Consider the following 22,479-nt stretch of genomic DNA (forward strand, 5'->3'; position numbering starts at 1 on the left):
AAGCATGGTGGTGGGAATGTCATGGTCTGGGGCTGCATGAGTGCTGCTGGCACTGGGGAGCTACAGTTCATTGAGGGAACCAGGAATGCCAACATGTACCGTGTCATACTGAAGCAGATCATGATCCCCTCCCTTCGGAGATTGGGCCGCAGGGCAGTATTACATAACGACCCCAAACACACCTCCAAAATGACCAGTGCCTTGCTAAAGAAGCTGAGGGTAAAGGTGATGGACTGACCAAGCATGTCTCCAGACCTAAACCTATTGAGCGTCTGTGGGGCATCCTGAAACGGAAGTGGTAGATGTGCAAGGTCTCTCCACCAGCTCCGTGACGTCATCATGGCAGTAGCAACCTGTGAAGCTCTATGCCTAAGAGGGTTAAGGCAGTGCTGGAAAATAATGGTGGCCACACAGAATATTGATACTTTGGGCCCCATTTGGACATTATCACTTAGGTGTGTACTCACTTTTGTTTTCAGCAGTTTAGACATTAATAGCTGTGTGTTGCATTATTTTGAGGGGACAGCACATTTACAGTTATACAAGCCGCGTACTCACTACATTGTAGTCAAGTGTCATTTCTTCAGTGTTGTCATGAAAAGATATACTTAAATATCTACAAAATGTAAGGGGGTGTACTCACTTCTGTGATATACTGCATGTATGGAGGATCGTGTGTGTGTTAGTATGGTTTACTGGGTTAGGGATTTTCTTTCCTTCACTGAGTTGTGTGTGTGTGTGTGGGGGGATGCACTAAGGGAGGCCCAGCCAATCTCATTGTACACATGTTGTGCATTAACAATAAAGGTCTGAAATTGTTACCTAACCCTAACCCCAAGCAGGGCAGGCAAGGAGGGGCACATCTTTCTAGGGTCCCGGCACTGGAGGTTTTGTCCCAGGGGGGGCTTCTGCAGGAGGAAAGCTGCTTTCAGCCCCCCCCCCCCAGGTTCTTGCAGCATGGGGCAGACATGGCCCTGGGCAAGGAGCAGCTGCACCTCCTCCCTCCCTCCCTCCCTCCCCCATCCAACACCTGACACAGTGGACATTTATTTTCAGAATACTTTATTTGTACATAATTCCATTAGCACGTGGCTGCCTCTGCTCAGCCAAAGGGGAGGGGCGTGTAGAAAGCCAGGGGCAGGAGGGCAGAGCTGGCGCTCTTTGGGAGACCGGCTGAGTTGGGTTGGGCATCATCGGCCAGGCTGGGGGCGGGCAGCACTTCCAAGGGGCTGGGAAAACTGATGCTGCATCCCTTTCCCCCTTTTCAGGACAGTTCTTTCCCAGCCACCACCCCCCCATAGCACAGGACTCCCATGGGGACTCTGGCTGCTCCCCCAGCCCCTCTTGGCTCCATATAGGGAGGCGCCAGACTGGCCGAAGAGCTTTTTTTCCAGCCCAGAAATTCACCCAGTTGGGAAAATGGAGAGTGGGGGTGGTGGGTGGGTAAAACGAATCCCACCCCCATGGCCAAGGGGGTGGGGCCTGGCCTTCTCAGTGGAGCCCTAATTTCCAGCTCCTGGGAAGTCATCTGGGTCCCCCACTAGAAGCCTCTGTCAGCTTCGCTGCTCTCCACAGGCATTGCAGAAACCCTAACCCTAACCCCTTTCTGGGCAATGATAAAGTGCAGAAAAAAACAAGGGAAGGAACAATCCGGGGGGGGGGGGTGGAGCCGGGAGACTCAAAGGGATTCCTACTTGGGGGGACTCGGGCAAGACCCCCGAGAGCCATAAAAGCAAGAGCTGCATGGTGCCCATAGGGAGGCTTTCCCCCCGTCACTGGAAAAGGTCAGCTTTTTGGGAGATTGCGGGACCACCCACACCCCCACTCCCTAGAAGCCGTCCCAATGCTGCGTAGCTGCCATTGTGGCTGTTGGCACCCTTCACACACAGCTGCCAGAGCCCCCAACCTGGTGTGGAGGACCCGGAGGGCCAGCCTGCCCCCAAGCGCATAGTCCAGCAGGCGGGCCAGAAGGGACTCGGAGAGCCCCCCCTTCCAGCCTGCCCTGCCAGGGTTACTGCAGATAGCGGTAAGCCTTGAAACAGTGGTTGCCCGAGTCGGCCACCACCACGTGTCCATCCGAGGTGAGTGCCAAGCCCTGTGGCCCATAGAGTGGATCCGCCGTGGTGTTGATGTAGGACAGGAAGGAGCCTGAGCTGTCGAAGACCTGGAAGAGAGGAGGGGGCCCTGAACTCTTGTCGGGAGGCAGCGCTGCCACCACGGCCAATCTTGTGAGTCAAGAGGAAGGGCACCTCTCTGCCCATGGACTCCAATGGTCACTTCTGGTCACTAAATCTCAAAAGGCATGTGGGGCAGGAAAGGGTAACAAGAATAATTAGGGGCTGGAGCCCCCCCCCAACTGGGTGCAGTCAGGTTCGGGCCTGAAAGGAGTCGCCCTCCAGTCCCACAAGACCGGGAGCCAAGTGGTCAGGCCCACTTTGCAGGAATGGGGTATGGCTGACCAGTGGCAGAAGGGAAGCTCTGTACCACATACTGGCCACACCCCAGCACGAAGGGCCATGCAGCAGGAGCACCAGCGGCTACACCACCCCCGGAAGCAAGAGTCAAGAGTTCGAGTCACTGCCTTCAACCCCGTAGCTCAAGGGACACTGGGAAGAGGTTGCTGGATCATTAGAACCCCCTGTCTGGGGGCCCATGAAGGACCCCAAAAGAGATGGAGGACTAGATTGAAAGCCTCTGCTTTGATGAACGGGCTCAGCCCTGATTTTAGTGGCAATTGAAGAGGTAGCTGGCCCTGGAGCCACCTCTGCACCTCCAGGACACATCAGCTGTCCTCAGAATTCAGCCCCAGGCTGGCTGCTGAGGAGGAAGAGGTTGAGCTGGCCAGCTCCCATCAAGCACCTGGATCCGGCTGTTTCCCCAGTCGGCCACAATGATGTTCCCATTGGAATCCACAGCCACGCCCGTCGGAGCGTTGAACTGCCCGTTCCCCTCACCGTGGGAGCCAAACTTGAAAAGGAACTCTCCGTCTGCACTATAGACCTGAGGACAGGAAGGGAGATGGCTTGGCGGAGCTTCCCAGGCCCAGCATGGCACCACAAGAGGGACCGCCTGGCTTGGTCTGGCCCCTGCCTCCAGCTGCCTGCTGGGTGATTTGGGTGTGTGGGCATGTGCAAAGGAACCAAAGGTGCAGGGTTTGGCTTTGGGAGAAGCGCTTCCCTCTCCAGCAGCCACGGAGCCTCCCCATAGCCAGTGGGGCCCAAGAATCCTCACCCCCCACCTCGCTTCAGCACAGGAATGTTTCTCCTCCTCAAGGCAGGAGAAGGGCTGGGGGGGGCAGGGGGGAGCTGTGGCCCATAAGTCACAGGAGCAGCTGAATGCCCCAGCCAAGCTTTTCTCACAGCAATAGCCTAGTTCCCCTTCCGGACCCCAATATCACCTGGAATGGGCGGGGTTCCCCCTCACCTTCACAGAGTGGTTGTGGAAGTCGGTCACCACAATTTCATTCTTGTTGTTGACAGCCACGAAGTGTGGTCCTGAGCAAAGAAAATGGGAGGAAAGAAGTGAGGAAGAGCCCCACTGCTAGGAGCAGATGAGTCCAGAAGGAATGAGCCACTGGAAAGGGCCTGAAAATCGGAGACCAGGGAGTGCGGGGGCTGTTCCTGATCCTGAAGATAACGAACAAGAGAAAAAGCTCCAACCCCCTAAAAAGTCTATTTGGTCCAGAAAACCCCCCAAATCTCTGAAGGCTTATAACAAGCTTAGGCTCCGGATCAGCAACAGGGAACATTCAGCCAAAGGCAGCCCCGGAGAGTCTAGCCGGGCTGATCGCCCAAAGCCAGAGAGATGCATCCGAGGACAGCCGCTGCAGCCATAGGCTGCTCTGTAGGGCAGTTGAACGGGCACTGTCTCCACAAAGACCCAGCAGAAATGCTGGCAGAGCAGATCACTTGCCGACCCTTGCTCCAGTTTGGGGAAAGGGCTGGTTGAGGGCATAAACCCAATCCTTGTCTGCCCCAATATTTCCATCGCTCCCAAAGAGTGAAAGCTAGCAAGAGGGAATCTGCTTCACTACCCACCCTCTGCCGGGCACCCAGAGGAGGATTCTAGCATCTGGAAGGACCCACCTGCCCACGGGTGGCAATGGAAGGCAACAGTCCAAACGCAAAGGAGGCAGGGGGCAGTCCCCCTCTTCCGATGCCACACTCTCACGGGCAGGACAAGGATGGCCCCAAGAGGGTGCCTTCCCAACCCTTCCCAGCTGGGCCTGAGGCATAGGAGAGGAACTACTTGGGGCACCTGCAAACTGGCGCTCCGACGTGCCACGGCTCCCAAACTTGGCTACTAGCTTCCCGTTAGATTGGAAGATGAAGACGCAGCACGCCTTGTTGTCCACCACAATTATGTGCCCGTTGCGGTCCACCGCCACACCCTTGGGGCCCATCAGGCGCCCAGCTCCAATCTTGGTCTGGGGAGAAAGGCAGAAGGGCATGTGCCAGCTCCAGGGCATCAACACATGGATGTCAGCCCCGGGAGCAGGTCCTCCTGACCCCTCGGCCTGATCATCTGGCAGCCCCCTCCCTTCAGAGGACGGATCAGGCACAAGGGCTGTGCAGCCTTCCCCAGTCCCCACTGCAGCCGATCAGTGGACCAACACTCCTCAACCAACATGGGTTGCAGCACAAGTCCCATGACCCACTCCCTGCTCCAAGCACTGAGGTCTGGAATCCAACATATCTGAAGGGGCTCAGCCAGAGGACTGGCCCACCATTGGGCAAAGGCAGATGGCAGGCTGACCTGATGAGGATCACCAAAACCACGAGAGACTCTGACCTCCACATCTGCCTCCCCAGATGCTCACCTTGAATTTGCCCTCAGGGGAGAAGATGCTGACCCAACGATTGTCATAGTCTGCGATGATGATGTCACCATTAAGATCCACTGTGACCCCAGTTGGACGCTGTAGCTGTCCAGGAGAGCGTCCCCGTACACCGAAACGCAGCCTGAACTGGCCCTCGTTGGAGAAGACCTGGTGGGTGGGGGGAGGGGAAAGCACGCCTGTGAAGGGGTCCCGGGTAGCCACCCTGGTGCCTGCAGAGGAGCTGTTCCTACCTGCACGCACTGGTTGTTGCTGTCTGCCACCACGATGCGCCCACTGCTGGAGGTGGAGATGCCCTGCAGGTTGGTGAATTCACCTTTTTCCCGGCCCCGGCTTCCTGCCAAGAGAGGGGCACCGAGTGAGGCCAGGAGTGGGCCACCAAACCAGCCAGGAGCTACAGTGGCTCTTTTGCCCTCCCTCCCACCCAGGCACCGACCGACACGGAAGATCAGTTCATCCTCAATGGGGTTCTCCTTCTTCTTGCCACTGCTGTACATGCTGGAGGGGCGGCGGACTGCCTTCTGGCGGATGTGACCACTGCTGGGAGACTTCACACGGCGCTTGACATCATCTGGGGAGGGGGGCACATCAGATGCCTTGACAGCCTTGACCCGGAAGGGACTGCTGCGGATGGGCTGTCCATAGAGGCATATGGAGAGGACGTGGTCGCCCTCCTGGCGCGGCGTATAGAGCAGTTCGTAAGTGCCATTCTTGTTGTCCTGAACCTCGTGCTCCAGGGCGCAGTTGTCAGGCGCCACCACCTCAGCCTGCAGGCAGGCGCTGCCATTGCGCACCAGCTCCCCATCCTTGTCCTTGGTGGTGATTGTCAGCGAGGCGGCCTGGCCCACCACAGCATGGCGGAGGCCTTCACCAGTCGCCACAGTCTTGTGGGCAATGGCGCTGGTGGTGAGCAGCACGCCCAGATTCAGGATGGACTTGCGCACACCCTCCGTCTCCACCACGTAGTCCACCTGGGCGTTCTCGTGGGGCTGCTCAGGGAACTCCCGACTGGCCAACTCGCTCAGCCGCTCACTCATTTGCTTCTTCACCAGCAGCACCTCCGTCTCCGAGCCGTGGTCCAGGGCCTGCTCAGTGAAGCTGCAGCTGCTGCTGATGTTCTCCTGGCCCTGGCGCAGGACTTCCAGCTGGGCCTGCAGCACCTGAGCCAGGGAAGAAGAGGCTCAGCCCTGCCCAGCCAAGAACCCCCAGGAGCTGGCTGGGGGGGACACCCACTCTTTAGCTGCCAAGCAGCAGGGGAGGGCTGGCCAGGGTGAGTGGCCCCACCTGGCTTGGGAGGCTTTGGCCATGGAACCAAGGCACTGAGGTCCTCTCAACCATGTGCCTTCTCAAACTAGGGGAGGAAGCAAGGGGACTGCCAGGGCCCCAGAGGAGATCCCCTAAATTATCTTGGTTTACCTTTTGTTTGGCCCCACAGAGGGCTTCCAGGTCTCGGACCAGTAGCCCCTTACGCTGCCCCAGCGCCTTCTCCAGCTCAGTAAAAGTACTCCCAATCTCAGCCACCGCATCGTTCTTGCGCTCCGCCAGCTGCTGACTGATCCCAGATACGAGTTCCACGGCTGCGGCTAGCTGTGGCAGGCTGGGAGACAAGGAGGACCCCTCAGGAGCCTGAGCTGTGCAGCAGAGTAACAAAACCCCAACCCCCGAGCTGGACCTGCAGCCGTGGGCAGCCCACCCGGGCAATACCGGCTCTTGATGGCGTCCAGCTGCTGGCGCAGCGAAGCCTTGTGCTGCTCCACCACATCCCGCAGAGGCACGGTCACATGCTCCCGGTGCTCTCCCACTGTGCACTCGTGGCACATGGCCGTTTCACAGGCCTCGCAGTAGTACTCCATGGTCTGGGGGCAGATGGGGAAGTTGGTAAGCCCTGGACTCTTGAGACCCAATCCCCAGCCAGCATGGCTGCCTTGGGGACAGGCCCCCCAGCTCCCGCCTGCAGGAAGCCCCTCTGGTTTGGGAAAAGAACGCAGAGATGTGGATGCCCCACCCATCCTCCCGCTGGCCAGGGAAAGCTTCTGGGCAGAGGGGAAAAAAAAAAGGGGCCAGCAAAGCCACTCCCGCTGATCCTCCCCAATAGCATAAGCTCCACACATACTTTCCCCTCGTGATTTGGGCAGGAAAGCGGCTTGCCCGGCACAGCACTGACAGAGTCCAGCATGGCGATGGCGTCCTCATGGCCGGCACTGTCGGGCTGGCGCTGGAGCACTTCCATGAGGTTCGTGATGAAGAAGTTGTTCTGCAGGGCGGCGACCCCCTTCTCCGGGAGGATGGAGGTCTGGCGGCAGACGGGGCAGGAGAGGGTCAGGCTCTGGGGAGGGATGTAGTTCTGGAGACACCTGGCCAAGGGGGCAAAAGGTGAGTCAAGATGGGCACCAGACCTTGGCAGAAGGCAGAGGCCGGGCGGGCGGGCCCTCAGCCACAGCCAGCCCTCGAAAGGATCAAGTTGGGGAGGCAGGCACTGGGTGTCCCAAGTAGCCAGCCAGCCCTCTTGCACCAGTCCTCCCCATGCCAGGCCCATGCTTGGGGCTCCTGCTCTTCCAACCAGCTGTAGGCACCAGAGGTTTTGGATGAACCACCACGGCCTGGCCACTGCCTCGACACCTCCAGCCCACCCCCCGTGCGGGCTCTTCTTCCTTGCAGCCACCCCCAACAAGGATGCAGTTTCAGTGCAGAGGATGGTGTCTGTCAACAAGGACATGCCACACCCAGCAGAGGATTGGCACACAAAATCTTTTGCCCGCCTGAACACACTCAAGTGTCCAGCTCTCCATGCAGTGCTGGAAGAGAGCGAGCCAAGCTACTCCAGGCCTTGGCTCATTGCATGGAAAGCCGGGAGGGGGGCAGCTTCCCTCTCATGGGCAGGGTGGGATAGGAAGAGAACCATGGGCCTGCTCAAGCAAGGATGAGCAAGTTCTGACCCAGAGCCCGATACTTCCAACTCCAGGCCAGGGAGCGGCTGCAGCTGAAACACTCAGCCAGGCCAAAGGGAAGCAGGTTCTCTTCCCCAGAGGAGGGGGTGTCCGGGTCTCTTGAGTCCCGCCAGCTCTGTGGCTGTAACATTCTGCTCAGGAGACGCAGCAAAATATTCCCTATTTGTTTATGCCCAGACAATCCCCCAAATTCTTGGCAAAGAAGCCAAGAGTCACACGCAAGAATCCCCCCAAACACCTCAGTTGCCACCCTGTTGCCACCTTCAAAGCCAGCCTGTTGCCCACAGAGCAGCCTTGGCACAGAGGAGAACCCCATTGCCCTGATGGCCGAGACAGGCACTGCACCAGGGAGCAACCCTTGAGCCCCTTCCCCAGACCTAGTGGCAAGGCCCAAACACCGGGTCACTGGTTTGGACGCAGCTTCACGGAGAGCTGAGCCCTGGGGGAGGGGTTTTGGCAGTGGTGGTTTGCCCCTGGTTCACACCGGTTCTATAGAACTGGTAGTAAAACCGGCAGGAGGCTCCGCCCACTGACCCAGACATCATCAGAACGCTTCTGCGCATGCCCCGTTGTGAACCGGTAGTAAAGGTAAGTAGAACCCACCCCTGGGTTTTGGGCAGACCTCTTAGATGGGCCGCCCTCGGCAGCTGTCTATGCGGGAAGTGTCCTCTGGTCAGGAGTTGGAGCCCAATGGAGAGCTTTGTCCAATGCAGAAGCAAAGGGGCCCATTTTGGCTTTGGGGGACTGCAGAAACCAGCGCAGCTGCTAGCAAATTCTGCCCCAGACAAATCCAGCTAACAATAAGTACGGGGTGGGGACCAGAGACAACATCACCAGCAGTGTCCAACATATGGGAGACCAAAATGCCATCACCTCTTTGCTTCTGAGCAAAGTTTAAAGGGTCTCCTTGACAGTGGGAGACAAGTGGGCTGCCCAAAGGTCAGCACTGGTCAAAGAGCCTGACTGGGTCACCCAAGAGGCATCACTTCCAGGAGCAGAATTTGCTCCATTCAGGACCTTCGGGGACCTGGCAGTCTGCCTATGCTGTGATTGTACGAATGACCTTGGCAGAGAGGAGGCAGAGCCACAAAATCCAACAGATTTCAGAACGGAACACACACACACATAGAGAGAGGGTCTTTGGGAGAGTGAAAGGCGGGAGGGGGGGATAGTTTCCATCCTGCAAGAATCTGTTGTCCCTTTACAAGAAAGACAGAGCTAGGACTCCCTGCAATATTCTCGGCTGGGCTACCTTGGAAGGCAAAAGGTCTGCACACAGGTGTGCTTATTATGCAAAAAGCTGCGTTTAAAACGATTTGCTCTGGCTGAAGCAGGTTTGGCGCCCCTCGCTGGGGTCCCTGGCATGGGGAATTTTCTGCCTTCTAATATTACAGATGCCTGTAAGGACCCTCAGCATCTCCAGCCAAGGATCCCAGTTAGCAAAGATGGCCATTGGTTCAATCAATCCTACTTGGGTGGGTTCCGCTCCCCCCCCCACATCCTTCTTAGACTGTCGCACATATTCAAAGCCTCAGAGGAAAGGCAGAGGCTGCAGCACAACCACGTCCAGCGCCAGACCCACCGCAGCCGCTTCGGCAGACTGCAGGCTTTGGGGCTCCTGCAAACCTCGGGGGGAGGGGGGCAATCTGCGGAGGGGGGATCGAGGAGAAGAGCTCCTCCGCCCACGCAGCGCCCTGATCCGCTCAACGAGCCACTTGGCCGGACGCCAAGAGCCACTCGGAGCCGGGAGGGGGGAAGCAGGCCGGGCAGACGGCGGGGCCGCGGCTCTCACCTCTCGCAGAAGGTGTGAAGACACGGCAGCACCTTGGGGTTGTGATAGCGGTCCAGGCAGATGCTGCACACCAGGAACTGCTTGTCGATCTGCCGCACCACCGGGCTGGAGCTCGTCTCGCGCTTGGCCATGGCGAGGGCCGGCTGGAGGCTGCGCGGCGGCTCTGGCTGCTGTTCTGCCCGGGAAGAGACAAGCGGCCCTCCGGCCCTCAGCCCCGGCGGACGGGAAGGACGAAGGGCGGCCGCGCCTCCGCCGGACTTCCTCTCGCGGGAGGCGGCAGAGCGCGGAGCCGCATCCCCCCCACCCCACCCCTCCCCTCCCCCGAGCACGCGCCGCGCCATTCGCCTGCGACCCCCCGCGCCCGCCCCGGCCCGCCCGCCCCCTCCGCCCGGCGCCCTCGCCGCCCCCGCCCCCGCCCCGAAAAAAGGAGGCCTCTCACCAGCCGCGCCCGGGGGCTTCCGGCCTTTCGACGCGGAGGCTGCAGCTGCGGGCGGCTCCTCCTCTTCCCTGGAGGGAAACCGGGCAGCGGCGGGAAGGCGGTCGGGCCGGGGACGCTCTCGGAGGCAGGCCGCCCGCCACGCCCTTCTGCGGAGACGGCCGGCCTAATGGCACCGCCGCCCTTCTCGCTCGCTGGGCTGGGCGGGGACGGTGCCTGCGCTCCCGCCCTCCACCCGCCGCGGCTTCCGCTCACCGCAAGAGCTGCCCGGCCAGGAGGCGTCAGCGCGGGCGGCGTCCGGAGCGCGGAGCCCGCATCTCCCTCTGCGGCCGCGATGCCGCTCCCGGTGGCGGCGGCGGCGCTGCGAGCGGGCTGCTCTTCTCACCGCATCCCCTCTGCTGATGGGGCCGGAGCATACCACTGCTGGCGGCGGGGGGGGAGCAGAGCGGAATCACGCCTTGCGCCCTCCGCAGCGAGCTCGGCGCCGCCCTCGCCCGTCCCTCTCGCCGAGCCCGAGGGTGGCTCGGCCACCGAGGAGGCGGGACGGTGGCGCTGCCCCGCCTCGCTCCCCCGTCGCCGCCGCAGAATGGTCGCACCCGCCGAGCCCGCTTCAGAGCTGCAGCAGCTGCGGCTTCTCCGCAGTGCCCGAGCGGGCAGAAGCGAGCGGGTGGAGCGGCGACGGGTGGATCCACTTTCGCCTCGGGGGCAGCCCAGCCCGCGCGGGGAAAAGCCCTTCGATTCCCCCCCCCCCGCTGCAGCGGGAGCCGAGGGATGGTGGTTGCCATAGGAACTGCATCTGGGCAGAAGGTACCAGAGCAGGCGGGGGCGTGGCAGGAGCAGCGGTGCTTCTGTAGACGGAGGGGCTCCAGCCCACCCACGCCAGGCTGAATGGGTAGAGTATCCCCCCCTCAATCACATGCACGCACCCCAAGATGCCCCCCTCTTTTTCTGGAGCCCCTGGCCAGGCCCTCCTCGAAGTCTACCCAGGAATTGTTTGTGGGCACCTTTCCCTTCAGCCTCCCAGGCAGAGGAGGGGCATCACACTGGCCTGGCAATCCAGAGCAGGAATCGTAAGGCACTTCTGTACTCCCAGGCGGCCTCCCCACCCATCCTCGGGATCTGAGCCCCACGGGCCCACACTCCAGTTCCAGCCAATGGGGATAGGCTGCTCTGCACCCCTGGCCACCCTCTCAGAGCTTTCAGGGTGAAGGAAGCCAGCAAGGGCGGCTGAACCAGCTGGCCCTGTGGCCTGGTCCGGCCCTTCACCAGAGACAGGACCCAGCTGAGGAAACGCTCCACTGTGCAAGCTGGCCAGGCTAGGGGGCGGGCAGTCAGGGTTGCTCTGAGCAGTTGTCTTTTCTGGTGACACCTCCTCCCATGAAGAGCCTCTGCAATCGGAAGCAGATCGTACCAGGGACCCTACTTTCCACTTACCATGCATTACCAAGATTGCATCTTCCTCAGTGGATCAAGCCCATCCCCCACATGGGGATGGATATCTGAAAGGCATCATGAACATCCCCAAAGGTGTCCCAGGACCGGAGGGTCCAAAACCCCAGAGCCACTCAGCCTTGCCAGGGCTCAGCTGAAGCCTGCTGTTCCCCTACCAGCCCACCCCCTCAGGGCCTCCAGACAACAAAATAAGATCCTCCAGGATGCCAAGCGCCATCACCACAGCTCATTTCAAAAAGTATTTAGTCCGGCATTGCCATGAAAACGGGGGATTTGCATATGAGGCAAGGCTTCCATTGGATGGACCCAGCCTAAGCCAGAAGTGGATCTCCTGGTGGTGCTGGATCCACTTGCCAAGGACATCCGTCCTGCTGCTGTGTGTAGCTGTAGCAGCCCTCCTAATGAATCAATCCCAGAGTCTGGACCTAGATCACCCTCCTCAACCTCCTGCCCACTTCTGCAAAAACCCCTCATCTCTCGCCCAAGGGCTTCACTCAGTGCTAACTAATTTTCCCCACTGCTGAAACCATTTTCCAGACAATGCCCTTCAGGGCCAGATCCTCTTGTGCCGGACCCCTCACAAGGGCCACCTCTGTCCTGGCATTTCACTAAGTTTTCAGCTAATTCCTCGGACTGATTTACCACCACTAGCACCCTATAACTCACGTTTAATTCTTTTCTCCCGTGGTAATTGCCATCTAAGTGGGAAATTATGTGCTGGATATTCACTCTCGACTCTCTAGCCGGGCAACCCGGATCATTTGCAGGCCTGGGCATCACGTTGCAATTTTCACATCCTGCATTGTCCCTCCCCCCCCCCCAGTCCCCCGAGTATGTTGAATGGCAGAGCCGGGACATTCAACCTCCGTGGGCCAAGACCTCTGTGTTTCCTTATGGGAATTGGAAGCATTCCTAACTGGAAGCCCCCCTGTCCCTTTCTGAGATGTATCCCCTGGCCGAGACCAGGACCCATCAGCTGCCATGCTGCTCCTGATGAGGCCCACACTGAAGAGCGGGGTTGAGCTGCCTGGATGTGGTCCTTCCTTCACTGCCCTCCAAAGGAACTTTGACTTAATGTGGTTTTCCAGCCCTGGAGCAAGCAGCTGTTTTGACTGACTGTAGAGCCTTGGAAGCCCAATTCTGTGCCATGCCCTCTGCTCTTTAGGATTTGCTGGTACTAAATGCAGTGATGGAATTCAGCCGGTTCGGGTGAACTGGTAGTTAAATTGATGGCTGGCCCCTCCCCTCCCCATCCCTTTCAGGAGTCCACACGCACCTGTTTTCGCTCCCAGGAGGCTACAGGGAGGCCTCCTAGGCCCAAAATGGGTGGCCCGTTTTTGTTCCCAGGGGAGTGCAGGAAGCCAAGTGCTGCCTGTCACACCTCCTGGCCACACCCACCCAGCTGGTCATTAGGGCAGAGAACCAGTTGTTAAATTCCCACCACTGACTTAAATGGCTGATGCTTTTCACCTATTTTGGCCATTTGCGATGGGGAGAGCTAAGGCTGGGAGTAAAACCTGCTGCTTAGAACAATTTGCATGATGATGGAGCGATTACGTGGGTGCATCATTATTCCATTCGAAAACCAATGGCAATCCAACTCTTTCAGGATAGGAACATCAGGTGCCAGCCTCCATTTCCTGTTTGGGATTATTCACTCATCTTGACAAAGCTGAGGAATGAAATAACAAGGGGCAGACAAGCCCCCTCTTAAAATCTGATTGCAGTGCTCAACATCTGGACAGGAGGCAATGGACCCCCTCAGGGACTCCCAAAGGTTATGCACCAAACCTATCCTGGATTCTCTCCCCATTAAATGTCACACTTTGCCGAGATCCCACATTCATCCCGGCCCCCCAGGGTTACCTAATGAGACCCGACTAGGACAGTCTGACAGAAACAGTTATCAAACAGAGCACAGTGCTTAGTCAAAACATGCTAATGCTTAAGGTCTTCAATTCTTGTAAATGCTATCCTGACCAGAAGCACCACAGTAATCATTTTATGTGGCTATTAAAGCACCAGGTCATTTATACTTGGAATAAAGTTGATAAAGCTTTTCCCCAAGAGGAAGGGGATTTGAAGGCTCAGTTGCTGTACCTCAAAGTTTTGCTGGTCAGCCCAGCCCCTCCCTCCCTCGGAATTTCACACATTCCTCTGCTTGCCCATCCCTGAGCTGGGAGTCTCCTCCATCAAATGAGCACTGCATAAAGTGTTCGCTAACATGGAACTTGTTTTCAATGCCATCCTAGTTTTGGGAGAAAGTCTGCAGGAGGAAGCCTGTCCAAATACGGAGAAGTTCTATTAAATTCCTCCATGAAAGGACCATCATAGACAACTCTGGGAGTTTTTCATGGCTGATTTTACTTTTCCCAAACTTTAGGCCAACTTTAAAACTTGTGGACCAACTCCCAGAATTCCCCAGCCAGTGGAACTCCGCAAAGAGTTTCATTTAATAAGGGAGAGAATCAAGGATAGGTTTGGTGCCTTAAGTGTTGCTGACAGAAATGCATACTAATCATATTCAGGCCTTGTGTGGATAAATTTAATATGAGATTAATTTACACCAACTAGTTAGATTAAAAAATAATATGATAGTCATAAACCAACCCATCCTTTGCTACCCTTACTCCATGCACACAGTAAGTGGCCTAAGTTTTTAGTCGGCAGGTACGCAATACCTCCCCTGCCCTGTTTCTCCCGGCTGGCTGGCTTTGGGCCAGTCTCTCTCTCTCTCTCTCTCTCTCTCTCTCTCTCTCAGCCCAATGCTCCTCAGTGGAGTCTTAGGCAGTATGTTCATCATCTTGATTTTTATAAAAACAATAAAGGCAGGATATAAATAAAATTCAAAGGTTCTGTTAGTGTCCCATGGCCACTAGGGGGCGCTGACACTGAGTGGAGACCAAGAGGCGCTCAGCATGTTAGGCGGGAAGCTGGGATGGCTCTTTTGCCAACCAAGCACCCTTTGGACCCGAGAGCCCCCTTCCTCCCCCCTTCCTACTTTGCCATTTTGCCAGACCAGCCTCAACTATTGGTGTAGGCAACAACTCTCTTGGGGCTCCCAAGTGGCATCCCTGAGCCTGGGCATCCCTGTTGGGAAAGCAGGAACCTGCCTTGCAGCCATTTGCACGTTTGTTCTGTCCAGTCACGTTCTCTACCATTCTGTGCGGCTGAGGGATTTAGCCATCGTTATTCTTTATTCTAGAACTAAGTTCTGAAAACCAGAAAGTCCAGTTGCCTCTGGAAAAAGCACCTTTGGGAGAACGAGGAGTTGGATGACTGAGAACCTCCATAGACATTTAGTCTGTTTCTCCTGCACCCACCTCTCCCCTGGAAAGATGTACTCCTGGGTCAGAACCACTTCCACACCACAGTCCTTGGCCACCCAGGATCAGGTGGCAAGCTCAGGTGGCTGGGCAGGTGCTGGAAGAGGTGGGCCTCAGGTCACTGGCCAGCCTCCCTTGACCCACCCCCATCCCCTCTCCGCAGAGGGAACAGGAGCTCTTGGTTCAAGTCCAACCCTCTGAATGAACCAGGAAGGGTATCAGATCCTGATTCCACCTGCTTGTAGCCAGGCTGGGGAGGTGACAAAGCAAGGAAAAGCAAGAACAAGCCATTATCTCTGTCCCAGAGACGGCAGGGAGCTACGATGATGGCTTGGTCAGAAGGGTCAGACTTGGCCATAGAGGCAAAGAAACCAGCTCTACTCTCTCGCCTGTGCTCTAGAGGGGAAACTTGCCCATTATGGGCTGGACAGCCCAGGAGGAAAAGAGGGACCCTTGTATCGAAAGTAAAAACTCTCTTCAGAGTCACTTTAGGAGGCCCCTCCCACAAAAACACCCCACAAAAAAAGCAAGATGAAAAACACCCAAAGCAAACCCCTTCCCTCCTTCCCCAGAACTGGTGGTCACATTTTCTGTTATCATTCTGCCCAAATACTGTAAGGAAACTCTCCCCCTTGTTGAAAGTGGGGGAGGCTGGTGCCCAAAACAGGAAGGGAAGGGAAGGCAGGTGCTTGCTCAGCCCAATAGCTGCAAGAAGGGATGGAGAGCTTCTGCCTTTGAAGATCAACCTTCAACAGAAAGGAACCAGCACTTGATGGAGCAGCCGTGAAGGCTTGGAGAAGAGACACAGATGCCATGAGGGCTCTGGGTCTGCACAGGCCAGAATCCTGCAAGTCGTGATCCTTCCTGTGACCCTCTATGGAAGCAAAAGTTGGAGTCTGAAGAAGGAAGAGGACTGACCTCTTTGACCTTTGATCCTGGAAGAGATTCCCGAGAATACCCTGGATCACCAGACAAAAGCACCAATGGGTCACTGGACAACTCAACCTGACTGACAAAGGGCCCTCTGGGAACTCAAGGCCAGGAGAACCATTAGGCTACCTTTGGACTCGTTTCATGAGGACCCAGCAGCTCTCTGGAGAATGCGCTGATGCTGGGAGGAAGGAAGGAAGGAAGGAGGGGAGGACAGCCAGCAGCAAGGCGGCGCGGGTGGGGGGATAGGGACAGAGCGGCAGAGAGAGAAATCTCCCCGGTCGCGAGGAAACGACTCCCAGGCTCCACATCAATCAGGGAATCGCCCGAAGGCTCAGCTGGGGCAAGACTCGGCGCCAGCCTCGCGCAGCTTCCGACGCCGGGCGCCCGTCGGGGGGAGCGGGAGGGCAGCCCAACTAGCACTCGAATAGCCAGGCCGGAGCCGCTTTCCGAAGCCGGACGCAAGACTGAGACTCTGCCGTCGGACATCCAGTTTCGCGGGAGGCGAAGAGCTGCGCTGCCGGAGGGGAGGGAGGGCACAGAATCCCTTCCGAACCTGCCACGCCGGTCTGGGAGACGCTTTCGGCCCGCAGGGGACGAGAGAAGCGGGCGCGCCCCCAGCAGCTCTCCTCCTGCAGGCGGCCGGGCTCGGAATGTGGCCTGACTAGTGCCGCTCGCCCGGCGGCCTGCACCTTCTCCACCCGCGCACCTGCCCCGAGAGGCGACGCCTCCACGCCTGGCCCTGTTGCTCCGGGGACTTCGCCGCCCGAAGCGCCGCTGAGACGCCCCGCGAGCCCGTCCGTCCGTGGGCAGCGGCAGCGTGGAGGAGGGTGCGCACACGGTCGGGGCTTTCCACCTGCGCCGTCGCTCCCGAGGAGCCCGGCAGCCGTCCTCCCCTGCGGCTCCCGAGCAATTCGGCGGGACTGCCCGGGCAGGACGGCTCCGGCGCCCGGGCCACCTCCGGCCCCACGAGCGGGACAGATAGCCGCGCTCCGAGCCGACTCACCTGCAGAGGCCCCCGCCGCGAGAGGCCACAGGTAGCGAGCAGTGTCGGCGCCGCCTCCCCGCTTCCAGGCCTTGGGATGCCAGCCCGGAAGACGTCGCCCTGCCAAGGCCGGCCCCGCCGCCGGCTCTCTCGCGGACGAGCCCTCCCCCGGAGCAGAGGCGGCCGGGCCCGACGGGAGAACGCCTGGCTGCCCCGCCTGCCGCCCCTCGCTCCCTCCTGCGGCCTGCGATACTTCGAGTCGGCGGCCGAGATGCTGCCGTTTCCCTGGGGCCAGGGCGCCCTGCCGCTCCATGCCTGGCCTAGGGGGTCCCGGGAACCGGCGGAGAAGCGATCCCCGCCGGCGATGTGGAATCTTCTTAGGCATCCCAGGATCCCCAGTGCCCTTCTGGAAGGTGAAGGACTGCTACTTTAGGGACAACTTGGGGTGTTGACGCCCTGCCGAGGTTGCTGGGGTGGCTCCTGCTGGCCCTGGAAGCTGGATTCCCAAGACTCTCTCCAAGCTTCCTTGGGGGGGGGGTGTCCTCGGGAGGGGAAAGATGTTCCACCAGGGGGGAGTTCTAGGCAGAACAGGAAATGTTAGGGTGTGTGTAAAAAGTATTTGTTGCTTGTGCAACTTGCAGCTTACTCCTAACTTGTTGGTCAGGCAATATCTGTTTCTTTAAGAAACAACTGAGCCACGTAATCAGGGTTTGCTGAGCCCTGTAATTAGGCTACAGTGCATAAATAAGCAGCACAGAGAAGCGTTCCTGGTTCTTCCTGCTTCTTCCGGATTGATACCTGATTGTATCCTGTTGCTTACTATGTCTGTTATATGGTACTGTATACCAAGAGTTACTAAAGTCTGTTTGCTTTGGTAAGGGAAGATACTTACTGGACTGATATTACTGTTTATGACCTTGGACTGTTTTACTTACACCGAGACTGTTATCTATAAAGTATTATTCTCACACGAGCTGGACGTTTATCTCCTTCCCTGTGTGTTTCTGCTCTGCTCATTGCACAAGCAACAAATACTTTTTACACACACCCTAACATTGGTTATGGGCCCAGAACGTTCCAGGGCTCTTTAATTTGTTTTTGTGGAAGTGAGAAGTGCAGGCAGTGGGTGTAGTAGTCAAGATGATGGCTTTTGAGCAAGGTACAAGTTATTCTACTATAACCCGGTTCTACTATAACCCGGTTGGAACAAACTATGTTACCTGGTCCACAAAATGCTGTCTACTTTTGCGAAAAGAAGGACTGTGGGACATGGTTAATAATCCACCGGACATAACTGCATTGAATGCTGCTGACGAAGAAGATGCCAAAAAGATAGCGAAGTTTCACAGGGACAACGAGCGTGCTTTATGCATCATTGGCCTGACACTGGGAGACCAGCAACTTGTCCATTTCCGGGGCGAAGAGTCTGCTGCGAGGTGTTGGTCAAAGCTAAAGAAGCTCTACGTTCGTGACTCTGTGGGTGTCCATATCTACCTGACACGGAAACTATTTCGCTTACATCTTCAGAAAGAAGGAGACATGATGGCTCACCTGGACTCCATGACAGGGCTTTTCCAGGAGCTACATGAGAAAGACCTTGTGTTTACTGAACTGCAGCAAGTTTATATTATTCTTTCATCGTTGGATGACAGTTATGACTCTTTTGTTTCATCATTAGAAGTATTGTCTAGAGATGAACTAACATTGGCCAGTATAACTGGTAGGTTACTGGATGAGGCCAAACGTAGGCAAGAACGAGACCAGTTAAGGATGCAACAGCAACCAAAAGTGGAAGCTGTATATGAGAATGTTAATATTGTTAAACGCTGTTATGCATGTGGGGCTAAGGGGCACATTGCAAAATATTGTAAAAATAAGAAAGTGTCTGCTAGAAACTCTGCTAAACCCAGGAAAGGGTGTAATTTAGCAACCAGTTCATCTAATAATATAAAAGATGATTGGTGGGTGATTGATAGCGGTGCCTCTCAATCCATAACAAAAAACAGAAAACTGTTTCTAAATATGAAGAAAAGTACTAAAAAGGTCAAATTAGCTAATGGCTGGAATGTGACTGTAGCTGGGGAGGGACTTGTTCAATGTTCTATTAGTATGCACCCTTTACCCATGCTTTATATCCCTAGTTTGAAATATAACCTTTTATCTGTAAAGTCATTACTACATTCTGGGTTTACAGTAACTTTTAAAAACAACAAATGTTTGCTGGAATGTGAAGGCACTGTAGTTACTGCAGAATTAGAAGACGACTTATTTGTTATTAGGGATACGTCATTACTGTTAGTTCAGTCAAAAGCTAAATTTGGAAATGTAAAGCCTCATGATGAATGCGTACATTTACTACATAGAAGGCTTGGTCATCTGAATTTCAGGTTGTTGCATTTGACTGTTAAGCAGTCTAACGGCATTAAATTAAGGGCTTGCAGCAAATACCTGAATTGTAATACTTGTAACCAGCATAAAAGTAAAGTTACACCTGCAAACCGCTGCAATGGGTTTAAAACAACTAAACCTTTGGAGGTAGTCTTTTTAGACTTAATAGGGCCAAAGAAACCCAGTTTAGGGGGAGCATGCTATATTTTGAGTATAGTTGATCACTTTACCAGATATGGTTTTTGCTACCTTATGAAGTCCAAAAGTGATACGTTTCAATGTATCACAAATTGGCTTCGTTTTGTAGAAAGGAAGCAGAGGTTTAAGGTGAAATGCATTGTTACTGACAATGGAACTGAGTTTACTAACCATCAGTTGGCTAGGTTTTTGAAGGATGCTGGGATACAGCATAAACGTTCTGCCCCTTTTCGGCCAGAACATAATGCATATATTGAACGAAGAGGCCAGACCCTACAAGCTATGACTAGGACTATGCTGGCTGATGCTTGTTTACCTGATAAATTGTGGGGAGAAGCAATACTATGTGCCAATCATATTTTAAATAATGTGGTGCACTCCTCTACAGGAAAAATACCTTTTACTTTATGGCACGGGAGGAAGCCTGATTTAAGTTATATACATACTTTTGGTGCACCAGCCTGGGTGCATATACCAGTTAGTCAGAGAAGGAAGGACCAACAGAGAGCAAAGAAAATGATTTTTGTTGGCTATGAGGCTAACCATAGGTCCTATAGGTTCTGGGAAACAGGAACAACAAAAGTTTTGTGTAGCGCTAGTGCTAAATTCCTAGAACATGAAGGCTGGGACAGGTTAGAAAAAGCAGACTATGGTTTTACAGATATGGATGTTAAGATGGACCATATTCCTGATGATAGTTCATCTGAGATGGATGAGAAACCATCTATTAAGGTTGAAGAACAGGAACAGGAATCAGGGTTAGGGGAGGATGAACCCAATATACCTGATATTAGTCCTGTTATGCCTAGACGATCTTCCAGGGACCGGCATCCACCAGATCGCTATAAAGCCACAGTGGTTTGCCAAGTAGATATCGAACCATCCAGTTATCATGATATAAAATTATATCCAGAAAAGGAGCAAAAAGCCTGGCAAGAGGCAATGGATAGAGAAATTGATTCTTTGAAGAGGCTTGGTGTCTATGAAGTTGTAAGAATACCACCAAATGAGAAACTTATAGGCTGTAGGTGGGTCTATAAGGTAAAGAAAAGTGTAGATGGGGTAGTAACCCATAAAGCCCGGCTTGTTGCACAAGGGTTCTCACAGACAGATAGAGACTATGATGAGGTTTTTGCTCCAAGTCTACGAGCGAGCACTTTGAGAACGATGCTTGTTTGGGCAGCTAGAAATAAATGCTCAATTACTCATTTAGATGTCGAAACAGCTTACTTGAACGCTCCGTTGAGGCATACAATATATATGAAGAAACCTCCTGGTTATGATACACAGGATAGAACTGAGTGTTGGAGGCTACAAAAAAGCCTATATGGTTTAAGGCAATCAGGTTACGAGTGGAACCAATGTATAGTGCAGGAATTACATAACATTGGGTTCTATGAGGGCGTAGCAGATAAATGTCTGTTTAAAAAAGAACAGGATGGATGTGTTTCATTCTTGTTACTCTTTACAGATGACATTGCCATAATTACCAGAACTGACGCTGAGGCCAGAGAGATTATCGGTCAGTTGCAAACAAAATTTAAACTTAGAAATCTAGGACATATACGGCATTATCTAGGGCTGGATATCCTGGAAACATCTAGAGGATTTAAAATATCACAATCTAATAAGATCTGCAAATTGTTGAAAAAATATGGGATGGAATTATGTAAACCTGCCAAGACTCCTATGGCACAGGAATTTCAGCAGGATAGTTTGCAGAGTCCACAGTTCAGTAAAGAACTGTATCAATCATTAATAGGCAGTTTGTCGTATTTGAGCAACTGGACACGGCCTGATATAGCTTTTAGTGTTAATCAACTAGCACAATATAGTTCAGAGCCTACTGATAGGCATTGGCAAGCTGCTAAACGTGTTCTTAGGTATCTTAAAAGAACATTGCATTTTGCTATGTATTTAGAACCAAATGCCAATATGGTGTTAAAGGCATATGCTGATGCCAGTTTTGCCAGAAAATCTACGTCTGGAATAGCAATCATGTTGGATAACTGCCTGATTGGATGGAAATCAATTCGCCAGAAACACATCAGTTTGTCTACCATGGAAGCGGAGTTTTCTTGTCTATCACTTACATGTACTGAACTGATTTATTATAAACAGTTGATGGAAGATATTGGATTCAAAATGGATTATCCTATTACGGTTTATGAGGATAACCAGGCAGCCATTAAAATGGCAACGAATCTTGCTGTAAAGACAAGGACTAAATACACTGATATACGTTATCTGAATGTTCGGCAATGTGTTAAGGATAACATGATTACATTGGAATATTGCGCATCAGAGGACAATATTGCCGATAATTTTACCAAAGCGCAAGGTGCCATTAAACACACCAATTGTTGTGAAAGATTTGGATTAAGAATCTGAAATGTAACTGATACCACTGTACAATGTATGATTTGGATGTGTATTTTTGTTTCTGTATCTATTGTGTATATTGTCCTGCCCAATGGGGAGAATGTTAGGTTCAGCTTGCAGCTTACTCCTAACTTGTTGGTCAGGCAATATCTGTTTCTTTAAGAAACAACTGAGCCACGTAATCAGGGTTTGCTGAGCCCTGTAATTAGGCTACAGTGCATAAATAAGCAGCACAGAGAAGCGTTCCTGGTTCTTCCTGCTTCTTCCGGATTGATACCTGATTGTATCCTGTTGCTTACTATGTCTGTTATATGGTACTGTATACCAAGAGTTACTAAAGTCTGTTTGCTTTGGTAAGGGAAGATACTTACTGGACTGATATTACTGTTTATGACCTTGGACTGTTTTACTTACACCGAGACTGTTATCTATAAAGTATTATTCTCACACGAGCTGGACGTTTATCTCCTTCCCTGTGTGTTTCTGCTCTGATGAACGAGAACATCAGAGAACAGGACATGCTTCCCCCCTCTGCCTTTTGTGGGGCTGCAAGGCCACACGAACATCCTCCAAAGTTTCCAGGCCTCAGGCGATCAGGAGCTCCTTAAGATACCATTTCAAAAAGTATTTACAATTAAAAATTATGAATTTCTGATACACCTCTGAGCTCCAAGGATTCACCTTCACAGCCCCAGTGCAGCACTCGGTCAGAGGACCCCTCCGGCATGGCGAGGTGAGCTTTCGTCGGGCATTCAAGGCTTCCATGCCAGGGCAGGAGAGTGGGGCTCAGATCAGACAAGGCAGA

The 22,479-nt window shown here is 54.3% G+C and overlaps 1 protein-coding gene across 2 annotated transcripts; it reads right to left on the reverse strand.

Annotated features, from left to right (window-relative positions):
* Positions 1–1,045: 1,045 nt before the first annotated feature.
* Positions 1,046–10,173, reverse strand: TRIM3 (tripartite motif containing 3). Of its 2 annotated transcripts, none has more exons than XM_070943095.1 (12): positions 10,017–10,173; positions 9,578–9,747; positions 6,951–7,191; positions 6,542–6,693; positions 6,254–6,434; positions 5,274–5,997; positions 5,071–5,174; positions 4,820–4,987; positions 4,258–4,426; positions 3,424–3,494; positions 2,860–3,000; positions 1,046–2,164 (listed from the first exon to the last, which is right to left on the reverse strand). In XM_070943095.1, the coding sequence occupies exons 2-12, from the start codon at positions 9,706–9,708 to the stop codon at positions 2,012–2,014; spliced, it is 2,235 nt and encodes a 744-aa protein (XP_070799196.1). In that variant the 5' UTR covers positions 9,709–9,747; positions 10,017–10,173; the 3' UTR covers positions 1,046–2,011. The 2 variants fall into 2 exon arrangements, with proteins under 2 accessions (XP_070799196.1, XP_070799195.1); XM_070943094.1 differs by having other exon boundaries at positions 9,578–9,752.
* Positions 10,174–22,479: the final 12,306 nt, after the last annotated feature.

This window comes from Pituophis catenifer, unplaced genomic scaffold (genome assembly GCF_029215685.1).
Source record: "Pituophis catenifer annectens isolate HBS135680 unplaced genomic scaffold, rPitCat1.0.hap2 SCAF_4, whole genome shotgun sequence".
Taxonomy (NCBI): domain Eukaryota; kingdom Metazoa; phylum Chordata; class Lepidosauria; order Squamata; family Colubridae; genus Pituophis; species Pituophis catenifer.

Excerpts from the sequence above, each read along its gene's own strand:
- TRIM3 (XM_070943095.1), bottom strand. The coding sequence starts at position 9,708 with ATGGCCAAGCGCGAGACGAGCTCCAGCCCGGTGGTGCGGCAGATCGAC. Across the intron at positions 7,192-9,577 it reads CTTCACACCTTCTGCGAGAG|GTGTCTCCAGAACTACATCC; the intron begins GTGAGAGCCGCG and ends CCCCTTGGCCAG. Across the intron at positions 4,427-4,819 it reads CCCCTGAGGGCAAATTCAAG|ACCAAGATTGGAGCTGGGCG; the intron begins GTGAGCATCTGG and ends CTTTCTCCCCAG.